At 38.1% G+C, this 19,458-nt stretch overlaps 1 protein-coding gene across 1 annotated transcript in view; it reads right to left on the bottom strand.

Moving 5' to 3' along the window:
• Window positions 1–18,737, bottom strand: part of CFAP54 (cilia and flagella associated protein 54) — a 102,311-nt gene extending 83,574 nt beyond the window's left edge. Inside the window, exons 1-11 of the mRNA XM_054279681.1 lie at window positions 18,562–18,737; window positions 13,286–13,391; window positions 9,641–9,787; window positions 7,542–7,713; window positions 5,409–5,467; window positions 3,937–4,080; window positions 3,410–3,523; window positions 3,214–3,312; window positions 2,489–2,687; window positions 722–834; window positions 441–612 (exon numbers count right to left, since the gene is read on the bottom strand). Coding sequence (XP_054135656.1) covers window positions 441–612; window positions 722–834; window positions 2,489–2,687; window positions 3,214–3,312; window positions 3,410–3,523; window positions 3,937–4,080; window positions 5,409–5,467; window positions 7,542–7,713; window positions 9,641–9,787; window positions 13,286–13,391; window positions 18,562–18,737 — 1,501 coding nt within the window. The remainder of the gene's footprint in view (window positions 1–440; window positions 613–721; window positions 835–2,488; window positions 2,688–3,213; window positions 3,313–3,409; window positions 3,524–3,936; window positions 4,081–5,408; window positions 5,468–7,541; window positions 7,714–9,640; window positions 9,788–13,285; window positions 13,392–18,561) is intronic.
• Window positions 18,738–19,458: the final 721 nt, after the last annotated feature.

Here is a 19,458-nt window from a genome sequence, read left to right as displayed (position 1 = left end):
GGAAACAGAAAGTTTTCAAGACATATTCAGGTTTTTGATTGTCATAGAATTAAACTGCAATTGCTCTAACAAGTTTTTCTTGCTTTTATGTAAAGAAATTTTGCATAAATTAGGCATAAGCTCAGACAAAAAAAATGCTTAAAGAGCTGTTTCACTTTTCCCCTGAAAACTTGTCTGAAAACATTCAATCATTTTGCATCTTTGCTTATAACTTGGCGCATGCTTAATACACATCATGCATTTCCCACTAAAGGGAAATAGTATAAAGTCATATTTTGACAAATTAAAACTGGAAAAAAGAGGTGGCATTTTCTCAATTACTACTTTTTCTCATAGACTACTGCATGAACCATATTACATAGCTTTATAAATAATTTACAAAACCTCCTGCTGCAAAAATATTTGAAATTCAAACACAACTATAACTGAACAACACTCACTTCTAATTGTCTTTGTCTTTTCAGAACCCCGACGTGTGCTGCCTTCTTTGCTCTTACCACCCTCACTAATAGAAAAACTACGTTCAAATCTTCCTGGGAGTACTACAGGTTGCATGAGTGTAAGAAGTTTGAGTTCTAGTTCAGCTTTCTTCCATGTTGGGTCATCTTGAGCCTAATTGAGATGAAAAAAACCCATAGAAATTGGTCTTTAAAATATGTATTTTGAATATTCCTTATCCTTATAGGAAAAGACTAAATAGATAACATCACAATCAGATTACCTGAAGAAAATTATCAACAAATTCAAAAGCAGAATAAAACACGTTCCACTCTTCATAGCTGAAAGCTAATTTTACAAATTTCACAGCAGCATCTCCAGACACTCTTTCTTCTCCTGCAGTGATGACAAAAATATTTTCTCTATTTTATGTATATGTATTCAGAAGTTTATTGAAAGTTTAATTTCAGTTATTTTCATTACTTGGGTATTGATAAATATAAAGATAAACCTTCACACATTTTTGAATAGTCAGCATAATCTTGAAGGATGTTTTAATAACTTCACAAGAAACAGTAGCTTTATCTTTTCACAGTAATGTCTATGCTTACAGTCTGCTTTAATGATGGATGTGTAACCACAGAATCATAAAGGTTTGAAAAAACCTCCAAGATCATAAAATCCAAACTTTTAACAAATACCACCATGGCCACTTAACTATATCACAGTGTCCTGTTACATTCCAAAGAGGCTCTACAATTATTGATATTAACATACCTGTGTAGAGAACACCAAGGATCTAATCCTTGCTGTTGCAGAAAGAGCTTATCACCCTGTAAAGACTCTTATTATCCAAAATTTGGTTTAAAATTTGAATAGGAACACATACAATTTATTTCAAGACAGTTTCTCATTACTGCATCGCGAAACGTTCATATACACACAGGGAGCCTATTTTCTCACTTTTCAAGTTTATTCAGACCACAGTAAGGCAGAAACTAGACTTCCTGGTCCTTGGAACTCTCAGCAAGTGTTTTAGCTAATATATTCAGCAGTGTTCTGTAGTCATAACAATATGCCACAGTCACTGTCATGAGTTGGAAGGGAACAACAAGCTTGATCACCAAAATCCAGCTCCTGGCCCTGCACAGAACCACTCCAAGAGGTCACCATTTTGCAGACTCTTTATGTATAGAAATGTTGCTAACATGAAAGTTAACTCTGCCCACTGAGTATTTATATCACTGGGTTAAAAATTCATTTGAAATTCCAATCTAGCTTACCTGCTAGCATCAGCTGCAGAAGACTAGATGATGGATTAATTATACCAAAGTGATTGGTGCCACTGCTCGCTCCACCTTCAACATAGACAACTTATTAAGTCAATTTATAATCTATTAGACTTGTTATGTTCTAATTAGCTAGTAATCATACCAAGAAAAATATCATTTGAAGTGTACTTAGTCTCTGTATTTCCTTTTACTGACAAAATCCCTCTATACCCAGGACTATATTCAGCTCAGAGCCCAGCAAACAAAAGTGTGGAAGGAACCATCAAGTCCAGTGTTTTTCTCAAGTTTTTACACCTAACTTTGAATGGAATTTTTTTAATTACTAGAATACATCAAACACCATGGTATTTTGATCCTGCCTGGCTGCCTGGCCCCCATCCAGCTGCTCTCAGGCTGTGCAGGAAGTGCTCAGCAGTAGTGAAAGCACTGTTTTGTTAACAGCACTGTTTTAGCCATAAGTATATGGCACAGTAAAACCTGTAAAGGCTGCTATAAAGTGAACTCCACTTTACTTAGAAAATAAATGCATAAACTGCTGCAGATTTTTACTAATTATAAGAGACCATGTAGATCAATCCAGATATTTATTTTCTATTATGTGAAGATAAGAAAGACTACCTACTGTTACAGGTGCTATTGCTATAAATCAAACATATACTTTCAGGCACATTCTTTTTTTTTTTCAAAATAGAAAAATAGCAAAATAAAATGGAGGTCCAGGCTCCTCAACAACTGGGTTTGCTTCTTTAAGCTGTTACCTGAGAGGATTTCTAGACCTGCAGAAAAAAGCTCAGAAGTGACCTCAGGAATTTGCACTTCATCAGGAACAGCAGGATGAGGGGGCAATACATTCCTGCTACGGTCAGGCAGTGCTTCCAGGATGGCAAGGAACTGAGCTGCAGCACCATCAAACATTGCCACCAGCAGCCGCTCGGTAGTGGTGCGAGGCCATGACACCTAAGTAAGAAAAGGTAATTTAAACCCTATGGTATCTAAACCTACTTGCAATAAAGCAAGATTTTTTTGAAAACATTTCTCCATCAGAAAGTAATCACATGTTCAAAACAGAAAATTGCATACTGTAAAATGTATTGCTGTCATGCTTCAAAGGCATAGCAAAGCCTCATGCTAAGCGGGTACAGCACTTAGGTAGACTAATCATTTCACAGCAACCAAACACACTGCTGCACGGTATTTTAATTCAAAAATAGTACAATAGAAATTATGAGGGAGCATATTAAGGCTATGTAGTTTAGATCCATGCAGATCTCTCCTGATAATTTTCTAAAGTAATAATTAGTACATCTTCCCTACTTCCAAGCTTGTTCTGAGTTTTATTAATAAATTCTGTTACTTATGAAATGGAAAATATAAAACTTTCTGCTTGTGTAGAGCACCATGTGTATTTAGAAGAATTATATCATGGTTTCATCACATGACAAGAGTAAAGGAAGAGAAGGATTATATGAAATGTCAGACTTACATTTACTGCTTTTCTCGGGTTAACTTTTGACTCACGTCGAAAGCTGTTTGACTTTTTTCTAGATTCATATACTGCTCTCTTGAAAATCATTACTGACATCTGACACAAAGGAAAAAGTAAGTCATCATCTGTTACATGTTCTGTTCATAGAGATCACAACTACTCTACCTTTTCATAATGATTTGCAGGATGATACCTTTAGAGTGGCCTCTCTAAAAATCTTTTCTCTCTCTTTATGTCCCAGAGAAGAACTGATATCTTCTAATTGCTTCAGTTCGTCAATCTTAATCAAACCACGGCGAGCAAATATCTGTCCAAAGAATTTAAAAATATATATATACTCTGTGTTCATATCCTGTATGTTGATATCTAATTTTAGAATAATATCATTTCTGAATTTATGCAACTGTAAAGAGCTGCAATGAAAGTCAGGTCCTGAGCAACTGAAAAGGAAAACAAAACCCTTGCAAAATACCTTTTGTACATACATGGGACCTGGCCAGTGTTTAATGCTAGAAGTTTGTAACTGTGAGTATACAGAAAGCGCTACTGCAGTTGAGTTGACTATGCATTTACATGGGGAAACACATCTCCAATTTCCAGTAAAATTTTGGAATATGGACAGAACTCTAAATCCATATGATCTCATAATAAGTAGAAATATTTAAATAAATATTTCCCATTTGATTGCCTCTGAAATGCTCATAAGGTAAATCAGGATACCTCTCCATGAATGCTGGCTTGACAATCAAAATAACACTGAGAAACTGCCGTATATAGGGTGGCTCTCCACGTCAAATAATGCACAGATAAGAGTGGAATGGATGATTCCATACATATACTGGCCCACAGTAAGTATTCCAGGACCTGTATTGAAGAGATCTAATTTCAAAATGAATGCATTTTCACCCACATAAATATACTTTCCATTACTAAAGGACAGAAACAAAGACTTATCCTCACCTGGTAGGACAAACTGAAGGGGGGGGGGGGGGAATCACTAGAAATTGTGTTAATTTTTAACATCTTTTATTGACTAAAAAACATTCCCCTGCAATTTATTGGATCTTTTCATCTTAAACTGTGGTCAAATACTATTTTAGCCTCCAAACTACCTTACCCACTCCAGTTCACTATGGTCTTGCCACCAGACAAAGATCCCCCCCTTCTCTCTCATCTGCTCTTATCTTGAGAGTTAGCCTTCCCTTTTCTGGCAGCTCTAGTGACTACTTTTCAGCAGGATCAACAAGCTTATCTGGGATGCACTGGAATCTGTCTTTTGCAGTGAAAAAACTGTGATTAGATTAATTTATACCCATGAAACTCTTGGCTCCTAACTTGCAGGGCAACACAGTCATTGCAGCAGTCTAATTTTAATCATTAGTCCTTCTCGATTGAATGAACAGTATCTGTATCTTCCTCTTAGCATCTTCTTTGGGTCAGCCTTTCCCTGAAGTACATAAAATGTGCACAACCTTTGTCCTAAATTAAGCCAATATACAAATTTTCTTTTAGTCTGAATTTCAAAAATCAGAAATACCCACAATCAATTCCTCTGTTTCCTGTAGCGGAAACCTGAGTATGCTAAAGGAGGTGCTAAATCACTTCTGTTTTTAATAGATAGATGCTCAAAGACAAAACATCTTTCTTGCTCATTGAAAGATTAATAAAACAACACATAAGAAAATCTTTTGTATTAAGGCTGATTCAAATTCTGCTCAAGTTTTAGGAGAAAAGAGTAAAGCTAAGACAAAAACTACATTGAGGAAAAAAAAAAGGTGTGGGGGAAAGGCCAGGTTATTTTTATCAAGTATTCACAACTAAAACCCTAGCCACCAGGTGTCAGCACATTTCCACATTTTAAGAAGCAAAAGACCAATTCTTGAACATATACAGATGTCCAAAACAAAGCACTTGGAATCCTCTGACACAGCCTAACAAATGGCATCTCAATGTCCAGCAGGACATTACTCTGGGCCCCACTGCAGAGCTGAGGAAGGAGCAGACTCAGGAAGGCATGAGAGCTCAGAAATCAACCACTTTGAAACACAGACATCTTATTTCCTTGCGACAAAAGTACTACTATTGGCAATGCCAGTGGAATTGAAAAGTCAAGGTACATTGTTATGCAAAACACAGGTGCGTTTTCTAAACTTCTGCAAATTTTAAAACGCTTTCTATTTATTTTGCTGTACCTTAGCAGAATGACCCATCACCATCAAATGTCTGCATATGGTGTAAATATGGATAGTACCTGCAAAAATAAATTCAAATAAACAAACAAGTAAGTTCTATAATTCCACATCAAATTTGTTATGCTAAGCAACTCAATCTTTTTCTTATTATCTGGGTTGTTACTTCCAAAGAAGAACAATTTAATGATTTTTCATTAAATGAATGAAAAACTCAAGATTCTTCTGTACTTATAATTTAGAGAAGATGAAACCATTCAATTCTTCTGCAACATTAGTTTAAAAAATACCTACACAGTGAAGCAGTGTAATCATGAGAGTTCATGAGAATGAAATCTTAAAAATTTACCTAATCCATTTTTTACTCAGTAGCTGCTAGAGAGACAAATCTTACTTTCATCTCCAAATGCCAAGCTCTTTAAAACAAAATACTACCTCTCCTCACAGACCTCACCTTACATGACTCTTTTCGTCCATCTGTCCTGGCAGACTCCACCAATATTACATTAAGTATGACAAGTGACATGAAGAAAACTGAAAGCAAGTAGAGTTTCCAAGAGCATCAAAATGACTTAGAAATAAAAACCTGTCAAAAATGTACTTGACTCAAGCAACATCATAAAATTTTCAAAAATCAGTCTTAGAAGCATAAAAGACACTGCAGTTCTAGGAGACAAAAAAAAAAAAAAGCCTACTCTTCTGTTTGTATGAATGTTCAGAAAGGGACACCTGTGGCAGCAGGAGGCATCACAGTGTCAACTGTCATAGCTAGAAGGGTGTTATTATCTCAATAAGCTCAAATGGAGCAAGTATTAGGAAGATTTCTTTTATCAGTCAAATGTGTATTGAGGCACAAAAATCTATTATCTGAAATTGCAGAAAAATGCTCTCAGGAACTAGGGAGAATGTGAGTTAGTGTCTCCTAATTAGAGCAGATTATTGGCTAGGATTGGTACAGAGACCTGTACCACACATAGGCACTGGGATGTAAGAATGGCAGGGTAGTATATTTTAATATTAATTCTTCTCCCATAGAAACATGCAATCAAAACACACACCTCAAAAGTAGGGACTGAGGGCAACAGCAGTTCCAGTAAAACAAAAGGATAAGAATTTTGACCAATGACAGCTCAGAGAAAGTGCATTTTTCAAAATGAAATTAAGAACATTTTATCTTCACAATTTATATCGCAACAATTGACCATGGTAGGCCAGTTGGTCAGAGCACGGTGTTAACAACGCCAAGGTTGTGAGTTCAATCCCTGTATGGGTCAGTCACTCAAGAGCTGGACTTGATGATCCTCATATAGCCCTTCTAATTCAGAATATGCTGTGATTCTGGGACATTCACACTAGTCTGTTTATTTTTGACTAAATAGCATTGCCTTTCAAAGCAAAAATAGACTGTTGTTGTTCCTGAAATTAAAATCTTTATAAATCATTCTCTGTGCATCTAGTTTGCAGAAGTTCCATTATTTTCTCAATTTTTCTCTAATACAAGCATTTACAAGCAGCAGCCTGAAGTCTTACACATACATCAAAATCCTTAAGTGCCATATAGTATTTTAGAATAGTTTTATTATCAACTCTTCCTTTCAAAGTACTTTCAAAAATACAAAGATGTAATGGCAGACAATAATTTTCTACTCTTAGATCTGCAATCCCCTTTTCAAAAAAAAACCAAAAAAACAACAAAACCCAATAACAAACAAGCAGAAAAACCTCCAAACCAAAACCAACAAAAAACCAACAAAAAACCAAAAGAAAACAGACAAAATGACCCCATCAAAACAGACATTTTATTGATAGAGAAATCTTGAGCATTTTTTGCTAAACAGGATGTACTCCAAAAATGTCCTTACTTTTGATTTTATTTGTACTCTTAAGCACAGTAATGATGAAAAAGTTGATGCTTTTACAGCAGTCCACCTGAAAATGTACACTGTGGAAATCTTAATTTTAAAATCCCTTACTTTAGAAAAACAAAAAATTACCCAAAAAAACCCTACTGTGATTGAAGACTAACTAGAGATTTATTCATGACCCTTCAGTTGACCTTAAAGAGTATAAAGACGATAAAATTTTCCCTTCACAGCTTTGCTTAGCAAAGAAATGTAAATGGAAAGCCTGAGGTACCATTGTAGATAAGCCAACACAAATCCTCCTGAGGTAGAGCCACTTGCATAGTGAGTCGTAATGAGGTCAAGGCATTGAGACAAGTCTGCAGGGACTCTCCATGCCGAAGATTTCTGTCTCTGCTGCAAACCACATGATAAATGCAAACATTTCTTGCTTGCAAAACATGGAACTAAAACACATAGAAATATATATAAAGTTAATTAATATAAGCACATGTCGGTTCACATCAGCAAAGCATAACAAAATTATGAGTAAGAAAAGATCAGGCATAACAGCAAAAAAAATCAGCATGACATTGAACTGAGCATTAGAATATGGAGAAAGTGCTAAAGCTTCAGGGTTGCTGTACCATGAATGTGAGTCAGTTTCCACTGTGTCACAGGATGAAAATGCACCTAGTGCATTGGGAGTGCTGGAAGGGATGTAGGGAGAATAAGGCATCAAAGTGCAATTCAAAGAATTGGGCTTTGACACTGGGCTTCTCTGTAGATGTCTTTCATAAACTAAGGCAAGTTTTAACTTTTCTACACCTCTCCATCTATATCACCACTATTTTATTTCTCACTCTCATCTGTTACTTTTCCACAGATGGATTTTTCCTTCTCTTCCTTGTAATACCTAAAATAATGTGACCTCACTGGTGCCTTGGACTCCAGCATCAGCTGAACAAACAACATGAAAAAATGGGCTAAGTGGGACATGACCAGTCAGTATCTATAATTCTCTCAAAAGCCTTCTAACCTGGTAACATTTGAAATTATATTATTTTTTTGCAGTTGATTCACTGAAGATAATGAATCATTTGACACATTATCATTTTCCACTTCCAGCTGTAGGGATAACTGCCAAACGAAATTTCATATCTGAAAATTTAAGGATATCTCAGTCTGCAAAGGCTAAGTTACAGAACGGGCATTTTAGTACAGAGTTGCCATAACATTTGCCAGTAGGACTGGTTCAAAGTCTAGGCAGACACACAGAAAACAGAGGAGAACATCTCTGGAACTTCAAAATTATTTACAAAACATTTTTAAAAATGTATTAACATAGTCTTTGATCATATGCTTTCTAGGAAGCTGAACCACACTTTAAAAAGAAAAATAATAATACAAAGTATCTCTTCTATCATGATATCTGCTTCTACTTTTTAAGCAAACTGTCTGCTTTCTTCTCTTCACTAAACACCTATTTACACTCTGACTCAAGGATATTAATTTGATTAGCTCAATTCACAGGAGCTGCCATCCATTTCTGTTCATTGTTCTTCATCACAGAGTAACTTGTATTAGTTAACTCAAAATACCCACCATGTACAAAAGTAGAGCTTCTCAGCAAAGAACTGCTTAATGTAAAATATAACATGTTTTTAGCATTCCTCCTATATCCACTGAAACACTTTCTTCCACAAATAACAAAAGGTATACTGCAAGTCCCAACCTTAACAATTAACACAAAAGAATTCCAACACATTCTTAAGGTCACTCAGCTTCCTAGAGCTTAAAGCACTTGGAAAATTATTCAGCATTCTGCCCTTTTTGTTCACAGTGAGCATATAAGCTATAAAAACATAACACTGCTCTTCTAAGTGCCATGACCTTTTATTACAAGTAGTATTTTGCACACTCATGGTACAAAATACAGGAGAATGTTTTAATTGTCTTGCATCCTGCCTGGTTCTTAGATCATACAATACAGAAATTTCCAAAATTGCAGGATATTTATCAAATTTTGCCCACATCCTGATTCAGACAGTGGATAACAGCAACTACTTCAGAGCAAAAACAGCCGTAAGCAGTTACAGAACACCACATTCATTCAGAGAAAACTGCTGTTTTAACACTAAGTTGATGATGGTTGGCTTCTGCCACAAAAGCATTAGCCACTTATATCCTCTTAGAAATCTACACCAACTCCAGATGTTTGTATCATACATACAATCATTAAATCTCAATGCAATTTATATCAACAAACTATTAAAGATTAGTTAATGTTAATATATAATTAATATGAAGTACATTTGTGGAAGATAAAATGGGCTCCTTACTTTGAATCTGTTAATGTCTTTGACTAGAAAAATTTTAAAAACCACAACCTACCATAACTGCTGCATTTTTGTCTCTGACACCATTTGGAAAAAAGGCAGATTTAAAGCGCTGCACATCATCCATGACATCATCAAGGTTTACAGAAACAAACTGCTGAAGGTATCTTTCATAACACTGTTGAAGTGCCAGCTTATATTCCTGAAAAAAATATATATTTTTTGTAGTTTGTGTATTGCATTTCTATTTCTATAGAACATGTGGGGTTTTTATTATCTTTATGAAAAATGTATCAATGTGAAAGAGCAACAGGAAGTAAAGCACTACAGTTTCATACAAATATCCAGCATGTAGTGTGAACACTCAACACATGAAAGGTTGAAATACTTAAAAGAATGGCTTGTGCTTTGCAAGTTTTGGTGAGTTTTGTTTATTCTAATCATAAATACGACATATCAGAGAACAATTATAAAGCAGGGTCCTAGGCTAATGTAATAAACTTAAAGAGTTGCTGGAAATGCTACGGTTTTACAACAGTAATGACAATGGTACTACACTTCAGGGAAAAAGCATTTCGTAATGTAGAACTTTATAAGCAATATACAGATATAATCACTTTTCTCTTCCTTGTTTCCATGTTGTCTAAGCCTTTTTTTTCTTTAAATAAAACAGAAAGAGTAAGATGAATTTTAAAAGATTGAAACAAGTGAAAACTGGAATTTACACATGGCCAAGAAATTAGCATAATTAGACCAGAAATTGGCACTGGGTCTTTAAGAACTGTTAGCAAAGAGGATGTTGAGCTTTATGTCTCATTCCAAACAGAGCTCCCCAGCAGCATGTCGAACCACTCTAAAATCATGCTGACTCTATGGTTCAGCACTGACTCAGATCTGGAAGTGACACTCACTGAATCATCACCACCACTTCCTTCAGCAAGATTACATTTAGGTTTCTCTACCAATTTCACTAAGTCCAGCATTCACACTAAATAAATTATTGAGGAAAAAGCAACTAACTGCTGGTAAAAATGATCCTTTAATATTTAATCACACAAAATTCTTATTTCCTTGCATACCCTTCTTTTTTCAATATAAATTCCTTCCACCACAGTAACGCCTTAAATTTTTAATCATCTGAGGAGTCTAACTCACATGGCCCTACTGTCCTATTTGCTGTGTGAAAGCAGCAGCCATTCATAGAAACTCTGACTTTCCAGGGACTGCTACGGGCAGTCAGTCACTTGTGTAATCTAATACGTGCATTTGGGCTGTGATAACACTTAGAATCCAAAGCCATGGATCAGAATGCCATTAAGATAGTTATTGACACACAACAAAAAGGTAAATTCTCCCTTAACCAGTTTAAAATACATGCGTATGACCAAAGATAACAGGCAGATACAGGCAGAATGGGAGGCAGGGAAAAATCGAGTCAGTACTGATCACATGATGACTACTAGACTAAGTAATTTCCAGATCTATGACTTAATGAATTTAGGTGTGTCCTACAAAACACATAGCAGATGTATTATAGGAAGGAATCTTAAGGCTGTATTAGAAAAATACAGCAGGAGGACAGAAAGCTAAGTGGGTGCCTACCCACTGACTACTCATATGCAATAATTATTTTCTAAGGACTACACATCATTAAGTATTATATCATGTGCAGGTTAAAATTTAAAATATTCAACACCAGCTTTCAACTAGGAGTCAAGAGGGGTGCTTATGAAATAGGCTTTACCCCACCTATCAAAGACCTTGGTTTTACACCACATTCATCCTTCCTGCAATGCATTTGAAATTTGCAACATCCATCCCCTGTTGTTTCTATTTATTTCTTTTCAGGGAAAAAAATCAAATGAAAACTAGGTTTTCATTCTAAAATTACATTAAAGAAATGCACTTAAAAGTGTGAGTTCCAAAAATAGTTGAAAGTATTAACTGGCCAGCAAAACAATTTCAACAACATCAGTAACTTCACTCTAGAAAATTTCACATTACACTAGAAGATTGAAGTTGCAAGCAGAAGTCTTTACGCACAAACATAGATTATTTTCAGGCAATCTATGGTCAGGTCATGAAACACCTTGAACATAAGGACCAAACTATATTGGAGTGCTGCTTTGGGAAGGCAATGCAGAGTACAGGGAGCAGCATGTGATACTTTTGAAATAACCTTACAGAGTACTCTGTGAGAGCAACAGTTCCCAAGCACTAAAAGCTTCATGTAATGTTTCAAGCAATTCCTAGGGCCCAAAACCTATGAGAACCTCAGGAATATACAAACATGAAGAAAACATGAACAGGATTATCTAGGCAATGCTATTAACAATGGCTGCTGTTCAAGCTTCCTTAAGAATTTCTTTATGTCTAAACCTACACCGTGACCCTGCAGCTTCAATTGTAATGGCTTTGCAGTTATGGAAACTTCTGTACTCCTTCTTCTGCCTCCTAGTGAGTGCTGCTGAAACTCAGCTTCAGCTGTCTGTTTCTTACTCAGGAGCAGGCCACTTTTGTGGAATTCGTCAAAGCACATGCAATGAAGGATATAGAAGACTTCTTGACATCTGCATGATACTCCTGCCTTTGCTGTGTCCTGTGGAAAAGCTCACCAGGGAGCCTCAAATAAACACTCTCCATTAACAGCACAAAGAGCATCTCTCCTTGCTGCATTCCATGAGCAAAGGACGTAAGAGTGAAAGAACAGTTTCACTGGATATGTGCCTCAAAAAGATGGCCCCTCACACTACCTTGATACATTTCCAGTTATGCCCTCCTCTTTTTTATTTATTTTCTTTTATTCCCATTATGTTAAAAAATTAAGTAGAAGATACAGAACTGGCTTTCTAACTATACATCTCTGAGCTGCTTCTGAGTGTTGTTTAGTAACTACCCTTGAAAGCCCCAGATTTTATGGCATGACCTTCTGACACAAATACCACTGAGCTTGTAAATGGCTCACCCTTGGACTTTTTCCACAGGAAGCACAAAGGACAAATAGTATATAAAAATATATTTTCCTTATTGAGTCATATCAACACTTACCAGCCTGGCATCCCATCTCCAACACTAGTCAGTAACATATGACTCAGTAAAAGCATAAATAGAGGTATCATACAGTGAAACCTCTCAAATACTCTGTCTCAAACAATCTAGCTCATGAATCCCTTTTAGTTGTGATCTACCCTTTTTGAGGAGACCAGAAATACACACGTAATTCAAGATGCAACACCACTGATACATATAGTTGTACAATGTGTAGTTGCACTCTGGTTCTTGTTCTCTGTTCCTCTCCTGACAATTCTTTTATTCATGTTTGGTTAACTGAACATTGAGTTGAGTCAGTGGAACTGCTCTGTCATTGTCAATTTGTACTTTAACAGCATTAAAGGTACAGTCAGATATTGTACGCTACCATGCTGAAACATCAAACAAAAAAAAAAGAAAGATTTTGGGGCATTTGAAAAGGCAATGAGTGCATAGAAAATACAGATATAGAAAATATATTAAAAATCCGGGCAGTTTTACAATAAAAAGCAAGAAATACAAACAACCAACTGTCACTAGAATAATTTTGTAGAAGTTTTTGCTACTTTCTAAATAGCTTTCAGTAAAATATGATTAAAAATTAAAGCAGAATAGAAAGATAATGAAACAAAGGCTATGATTTAACCTTTTCTGATTTCATATTACTTACTTTGATCTGAGCAAGGGTATCACCAACTTTCACAAGTCTTTCATTGTAATACCACTCTGGTAGTCGTGGCTTGTATTTAATCCAAATGTCAAACAAAGTATTTGCTCTAAAAGAAAAATAGATATAGAAGAAAAGGTCTCAGATTAAACTGGCAGGAAACCTTTCATAACAAGTAAACAAATCCAGAAAGCTTCAAATTTTGAAAACTCCTTTCTTCCAAATCTATTTGAACTTCTACATATTTCAAAACAAGTGATCATTAAAACCAAATTTAACAGGCAGACAAAGACATTTCTGGGTTTCATTTCTGTTTCATTTTTATCATGCATTTTAAATAGGATGAATTTTCTCCCATGTAAATTCTCACTAAAATGTCCTAGTAATAATCCCATTGTGTTTTTCAAGCACAGTCGCAAGCAGAAAATCTGTCCCACCTTTCAGCTAGTATTTGAGAAGTTCTCTTGGAAGAAACAATTTGATATCTTAGACTCAATGAATTACGGTTCACAGCAATTATTGGACTCGAAACTACAAATGTTATGAGCAGGAAAAAAATTCCAAAATAACAGTGTATGCTCAGGTAGCTGCAACCTTGCCAACTGGTAGCCATGGAATAAACCATAACGCTATAGAATATATAGAGCTATGGTGTATAGAGCTCATGCTACACAGAGCTACACCATGAGTCATGAAAGAAGAAATGTTCAGGAATTTTCAATTGTAAGGAGTAGGTTTCAGAGAGAACCAAATGACACACTTTCTAAAACAGAGAGGATTTTATGGCAATAATTGTGATGCTCTTCTGTTGCCTCTATCTATTATTCTAGCCACAGTTGTCATCAAGGATGTCTTTGTGCAACAAATTGCCTATTTTGCTGAACCAGCAAGCCTCCCACAAATGGTGATTTTAAGTAGTTTCCCTCTGCTACAGAGACACTGACTACATCATGCCAATACTTCAGTCCCTACCAGCCATGGTCTGATGGCCTCGTGCCCTCATGGGTACAACCTCCCCACACTATGCTTCTTTAAGAAAGCTACATTCTAGCTGGAAAACAATAACTGATCAAAAACTGCCAAGAAGCACTGGGATTTTTTCATAGAAGTATCCCCTTAGCAAATTACTACCAGTATTGATGGTGTTCACAGTGTCAGGCATCTCTTACATTTATTCTCTTTACAAATTACTTGTATAGAAATGTCAGCAGAGTGCCTTGTGATACTACTACAGCCAAATTATGTATAGGTAGCAATTTACAAGGAAAGAAAACACCTGAAGAAATATAAATGAACATATAAAGAAATTAACATCTGAAAAATATCATTCTAGCTGAACTGTCATGCATAAAGCATATGCTTACTGGTGTGAGGTGGTTGGAACTTTTCAACTTCTCTTAAGACTGGGATGGTAGATTAGAACACAAGACACTTTCTTAAACTGTTCTCTGATGTTCAAGCACTTGGAAGGCATTCTCACAGTCTCTTACATAACTCTTCAGCTTATAAGAACACACCCAATAAAAAAAAAAAAAAGCACAATAAATAATATTTTTTCCACACAGAAAGCTGTGAACCACCTTCACATTTCAAGGTGAAACAGATGACTTTATGAGAAATCTGCCAAAATTATCTTTACAATTAAGAAATGCAACAATCATAATCCTTTTTTTTTTCTAAAAGTATCATCTCAGCACAATTCTCAGTTCTTGAAAGTAGGCAGCAAGGAAATAAGTAGGGCATCCTAGAGTTGTATCCTAAAGGAAAAATGCAGTAACAGCACAAACTAGGCCAAAAGCAACAATCAGAATAAAATGTTCTAAGGCATTTTTAAGGACAAATTTTTTAAGGAAACCATAGCTCAGTGAAATGAAGGATACTTTCCAAATGGATGGGAATGAGTCCCTCCTGGTCCATCTGTAACAATTAACAGCCTGGGTGGGTACTGAATTCTTATACTGAGAAAAATACTCCACACCAGTTAGTATCTGTAAAGAGGCTCCAAAGCAAAGGAATCTGTCAGGCAGCTGAGCAAAGCTCCCTTGGACTATGTAAGGAAGAATTTAGGAAAATTTCAGAGACAGAGATTTGATGGATATTAGGGGGAAAAGGGAAAGAGGGAGAAAAGAGGGAAAAGAGCTATCAAGAATGACCCTGGATGGAGCTCTTGAAAGCTAAGACTAGTACGCTTCTTTCAGACTGATCAGCTCAAAGTCCCCAGCAATGGTCATCTTCATTAACATCAATGTTCATGTTAACACATGAGATTCTCAGATATAATAAACAAGTAATAAATCTGTAAAAAACTAGTTTAGCAAACTACTGACGAACCTGACCAGACTTTCAACTAGAGTGGGAAGGTTAAGGTAAATTGATTCTGCTACAATGCCATGACTAACTACAAGTGAGTTCATGACACAGGAATGTTTCTTTGACACAGACAAAGGAGGAGAGTGAGACACTTCCCAAACAGCTCCTCAGCCTTTCCTTTAAACAGCCGGTAGGACACCAGAGTAACAAGTTAAGTAAGTGAATTCTTCTAAAAACCTAGTGGACTGTTGAAGCTCAGAGATAAAATTTCTTTATTTCCATCCATAGTAGAAAAAATTCCCTAAGGTCAACACATAATGGTGTGCACAGGATAAGACCCATGTGACTAAAATCTTTACTAAAAGTATAAAGAATTCTCTGATACTGATCAAAAGCCATCTTATTAAATAAGGGTGGCTAAGCCACACATGAGATAAAATCAATAGATCAAGGTAAAGCTTTGATGGACCTGCTGCCAAGGGAAATGGAGCAAAACAACTTGTTTAGCTGAGAAAAAATTACCTTTGATTGCTATTTCTGACTGAAAAGATTTTTGATAGCAGGGAAGTCCTCAGTAATTTTTTTTTCCTACATTAGAACATTTAAGTGCCTAAATTATGGCCTTTTCGTTGCCCTATAAACACCAAAGTTTGAAAGACTTGGAGGAATGAAGCAGATAATTTTATTTTTCTAAATTGAACATACTTGCCACGTGGTAGCTGGTTTTCTTATTGCTCAAAAAACAAGAACACTTTGATCTCAATCCATGCCACAAGATAGTCTGAAAAATGGCATAGCAAGAAGTCTTTAGAGCATTTAGGAAAGCATTAGTCATTACCTTCAGAAATTCTTAGGACCAGCCCGACTACAGCTGGTTCTGCAAGGAGCACATGCTCCAATTCTGCACTATCAAACAATGAAGCAGTAGGGAGAAGAATCCTGAAATTTCACCATCACAAATAAATAAAGGCTTGGCTTTGCTGACTGCCTGAACATATGCTAATAATCAGAATTCCAGTCTTCTACCTCTGTACTGTCCCTATACAAATGAAGAACGCCTGAGGATGCACAGCTAACTGGGAGCTTCATGTTGCTCAATATTGCCCTGGAATTTTGGTAGGGCTCATTACCACCAGAGACTTCTGAGATCAAGGCCTTGATACAGTCAGTTCTCATCTCCATGATGAACACTGTAGATTTCTTCAGATGTGAAGATGCCCTCATGCCAACCAAGGTATGCATGGTCATGGGTCACATCCACAAAATACCAGTCTGAATAAGACAAAACTTACTTAGGTTTGAGAGGTAAAGCAAAAACAGGCTGGGGACACTGTTAACAAAAACTGGTAACTTAGCACTATATGGCAAACAGCTGCATGGCCACTTCCCGACCAGAAAATACGAAGAACATATAGAAGAACCACTGTTGGCAATTTTGGTAGTGTCTCAAGCAGCCAAGTAGTGTTACTTCTTCTAAGTGGACCTGGAGAGAATAGCTTTCACTATAATAATACCTATCAGCTAAAGCTGAAATAAAAAGGTCTGAAACTACAAAAAGGCTTCAAAATAGCAAGCCACTGAAGTCAGCTGCTGAAACAATATAAAAAGCCAACATACTGAGATTCAAAACACTAGAGGCAAAATCCTGGAGACTAATACCTGCATGATCCACCTAGACCTGGACCCAATGATGAATGTGCACACAAATAAATTAGGAAGCCAGATAGCTTAGAATAGGAAAGATCTCCAGCTCAAAGGCCAGGCTGCAGAATCTGAGTACCTTCTGAAAATGTATACACCTACTTCAGAATAGGGTAATTTCTGGGCTATTTCAAGGAAACTACTGAGTGAAATATGCAAGGGTAGAAGCTGCACATAAGTGATAAGGTAACCACCCTGTAACCTAACTCCTATGCTGTTTTTGAAGGAACTTTTGATTCCCCAGGAAACTTGTGGGGTTTATGTTAAAGATCTGTAAACTTAGAACAGAGTAGGATTCAGGTAACAACAACAGAAAGTCAACTGTTTGCCTTAAAGTAAATAGTTGAGCTCTTGTATCACAATGTGCCTAAATGCAGCAGGAAGAGCTACATTAGAAATGCACAGTCTATAAAAGACATATGCATGCACTATGAATCATACACTGATTCCATTTGCTCTATCTTAACTGCATTACAAAATCTTGACTTATGCATACCCACAGATATGCATGTATGCGAGCAAACAAATATGCACTATTATACTTGCCATATGCTCGGCCTGCATCTATGTGTATAAAAATATACCAACGTCGACAGAGACATATGCACAAAAAGAGCTGTGCGCTGTTATCCTCGCGTAGCCCTGCTTTCGAAGGCACGTACGTGCCCACAAGAGATCACCCTCGCAAGCAGCCGCACACGCTGGTGGGCTGCCAGTCCCTGCAGCACTGTCAGGGGATTTTCCCACCAGGAAGCTCAGGCAGCTCTGACAGAACCAACAGTGGTGCTGCCAACTTCCACAGCCCCTTGCGCTTCTTCCCTAAAGCACTGACTTGTAGGAAGCACTGAAAACAAAAAACGGCGCTCAGATTTCTAAGGGGTTTTCATTACAATGAAAAATAAATAAATAAATAAAAGGAAACGGATTGCTTTGGCACACCGCTGGGGAAGTTTGTTTGGCGAGCAAACTCCGGGCTATCCCCCAGTGCAGCGGGCGCGGGATGCCCAGCGCAGCCCGTGGCGTGTGGGGGGAGCCGGGCAGGGCCGGGCGTGGCGCCCCGGTCGGTGCTGCCCGGCGGGCCGGGAAGGGCGGCCCGGGAGCGGCGGGGCGGCGGCGCGGAGAGCCCGCGGGGCGGCTGAAGGAACTGAGCGAAGGAGGAGGGGTGCGGCCGAGAAAGGGAGCTGAGGCAGGGCGAGAGGGAACGGCGGGCGGCTCCCGGAGCGGGCTGCGACGCGGGGATCGGGGTGGGGGCGGCGGCGCAGCCCTACCCGTGGCGGTGCAGGTCGTGCTGCGGCGGCTTGGCCTCCCCCGCGCCTCGCAGCCGCCGCAGGGAGCTCAGGACGCGCCGCAGCTCGGCCTCGAAGCTGTCCACCACCGGGTTGCCCCGCGCCACGGGCCCGAAGAAAGAGGCGTGCGGGGCCTGCGGCCCGGCGGGCTGCGCCATGCTCGGCACGGCACGGCCCGGCACGGCACGGCACGGCCCGGGCGCGTCGCTGTCTCCGGGCAACGGCCGCGGGCAGCGGCCCCGAGGGGCCGCCCTGGGCAAGGCGTGAGGTACCGCAGGGGGCGGCTTTTCCACAGCCCCTTTCACCAAGGATGGCACTGAGCATGTTGTGTCGCTGTGCCTGCTGCACGGCTACGCATAAATGTGTGCTTATGCTCTAAATGGTTACGTCTATCCAAATAAACAAAAAAACAAACAATAGGAAACTACCAGCCTGTATTTATGTCATAGGCTGTGCTTATAGCAACCTGTGTGTTTTGAAGTTCTTTACACACGCTGTGGTAAAGAGATTTGGGAGGGATGTGAAGGAAACTGATTTTGTTGCCATGTTCGTCATCACGATGAGCATAAGGGACAGCTGAAGTGAAAACATGAAAGTGAGAGAAATCTGGTAAGTGAGCAGAGTGTCCTGGCAACCAGGGCCTTTGGAGGCATTTTCTTGACAGTGAATCAAGGAAAAGGATCAATAGAGATGGGTAAAGCGAAGAAACACTTGAAAAGTGCATTCATAGATGACAGCAAAATAACTATCCTTCCAGCAGCTGGAGACACACAGCATCAGCACACTGAATTACTGGAATCAGAAAATACTGCATTAGCAAGGTCAAAGAAATGACATGGGAATCATCTAAATACTATTCATCCTTGGAAAATTGCGAAG

Source organism: Melozone crissalis, unplaced genomic scaffold, assembly GCF_028551555.1.
Source record: "Melozone crissalis strain CALT ecotype California unplaced genomic scaffold, PUWL_Pcris_2 ptg000004l_1, whole genome shotgun sequence".
Taxonomy (NCBI): domain Eukaryota; kingdom Metazoa; phylum Chordata; class Aves; order Passeriformes; family Passerellidae; genus Melozone; species Melozone crissalis.
The sequence above is the reverse complement of the archived record's forward strand: the minus strand, read 5'-3'. Positions and strand labels throughout refer to the sequence as shown.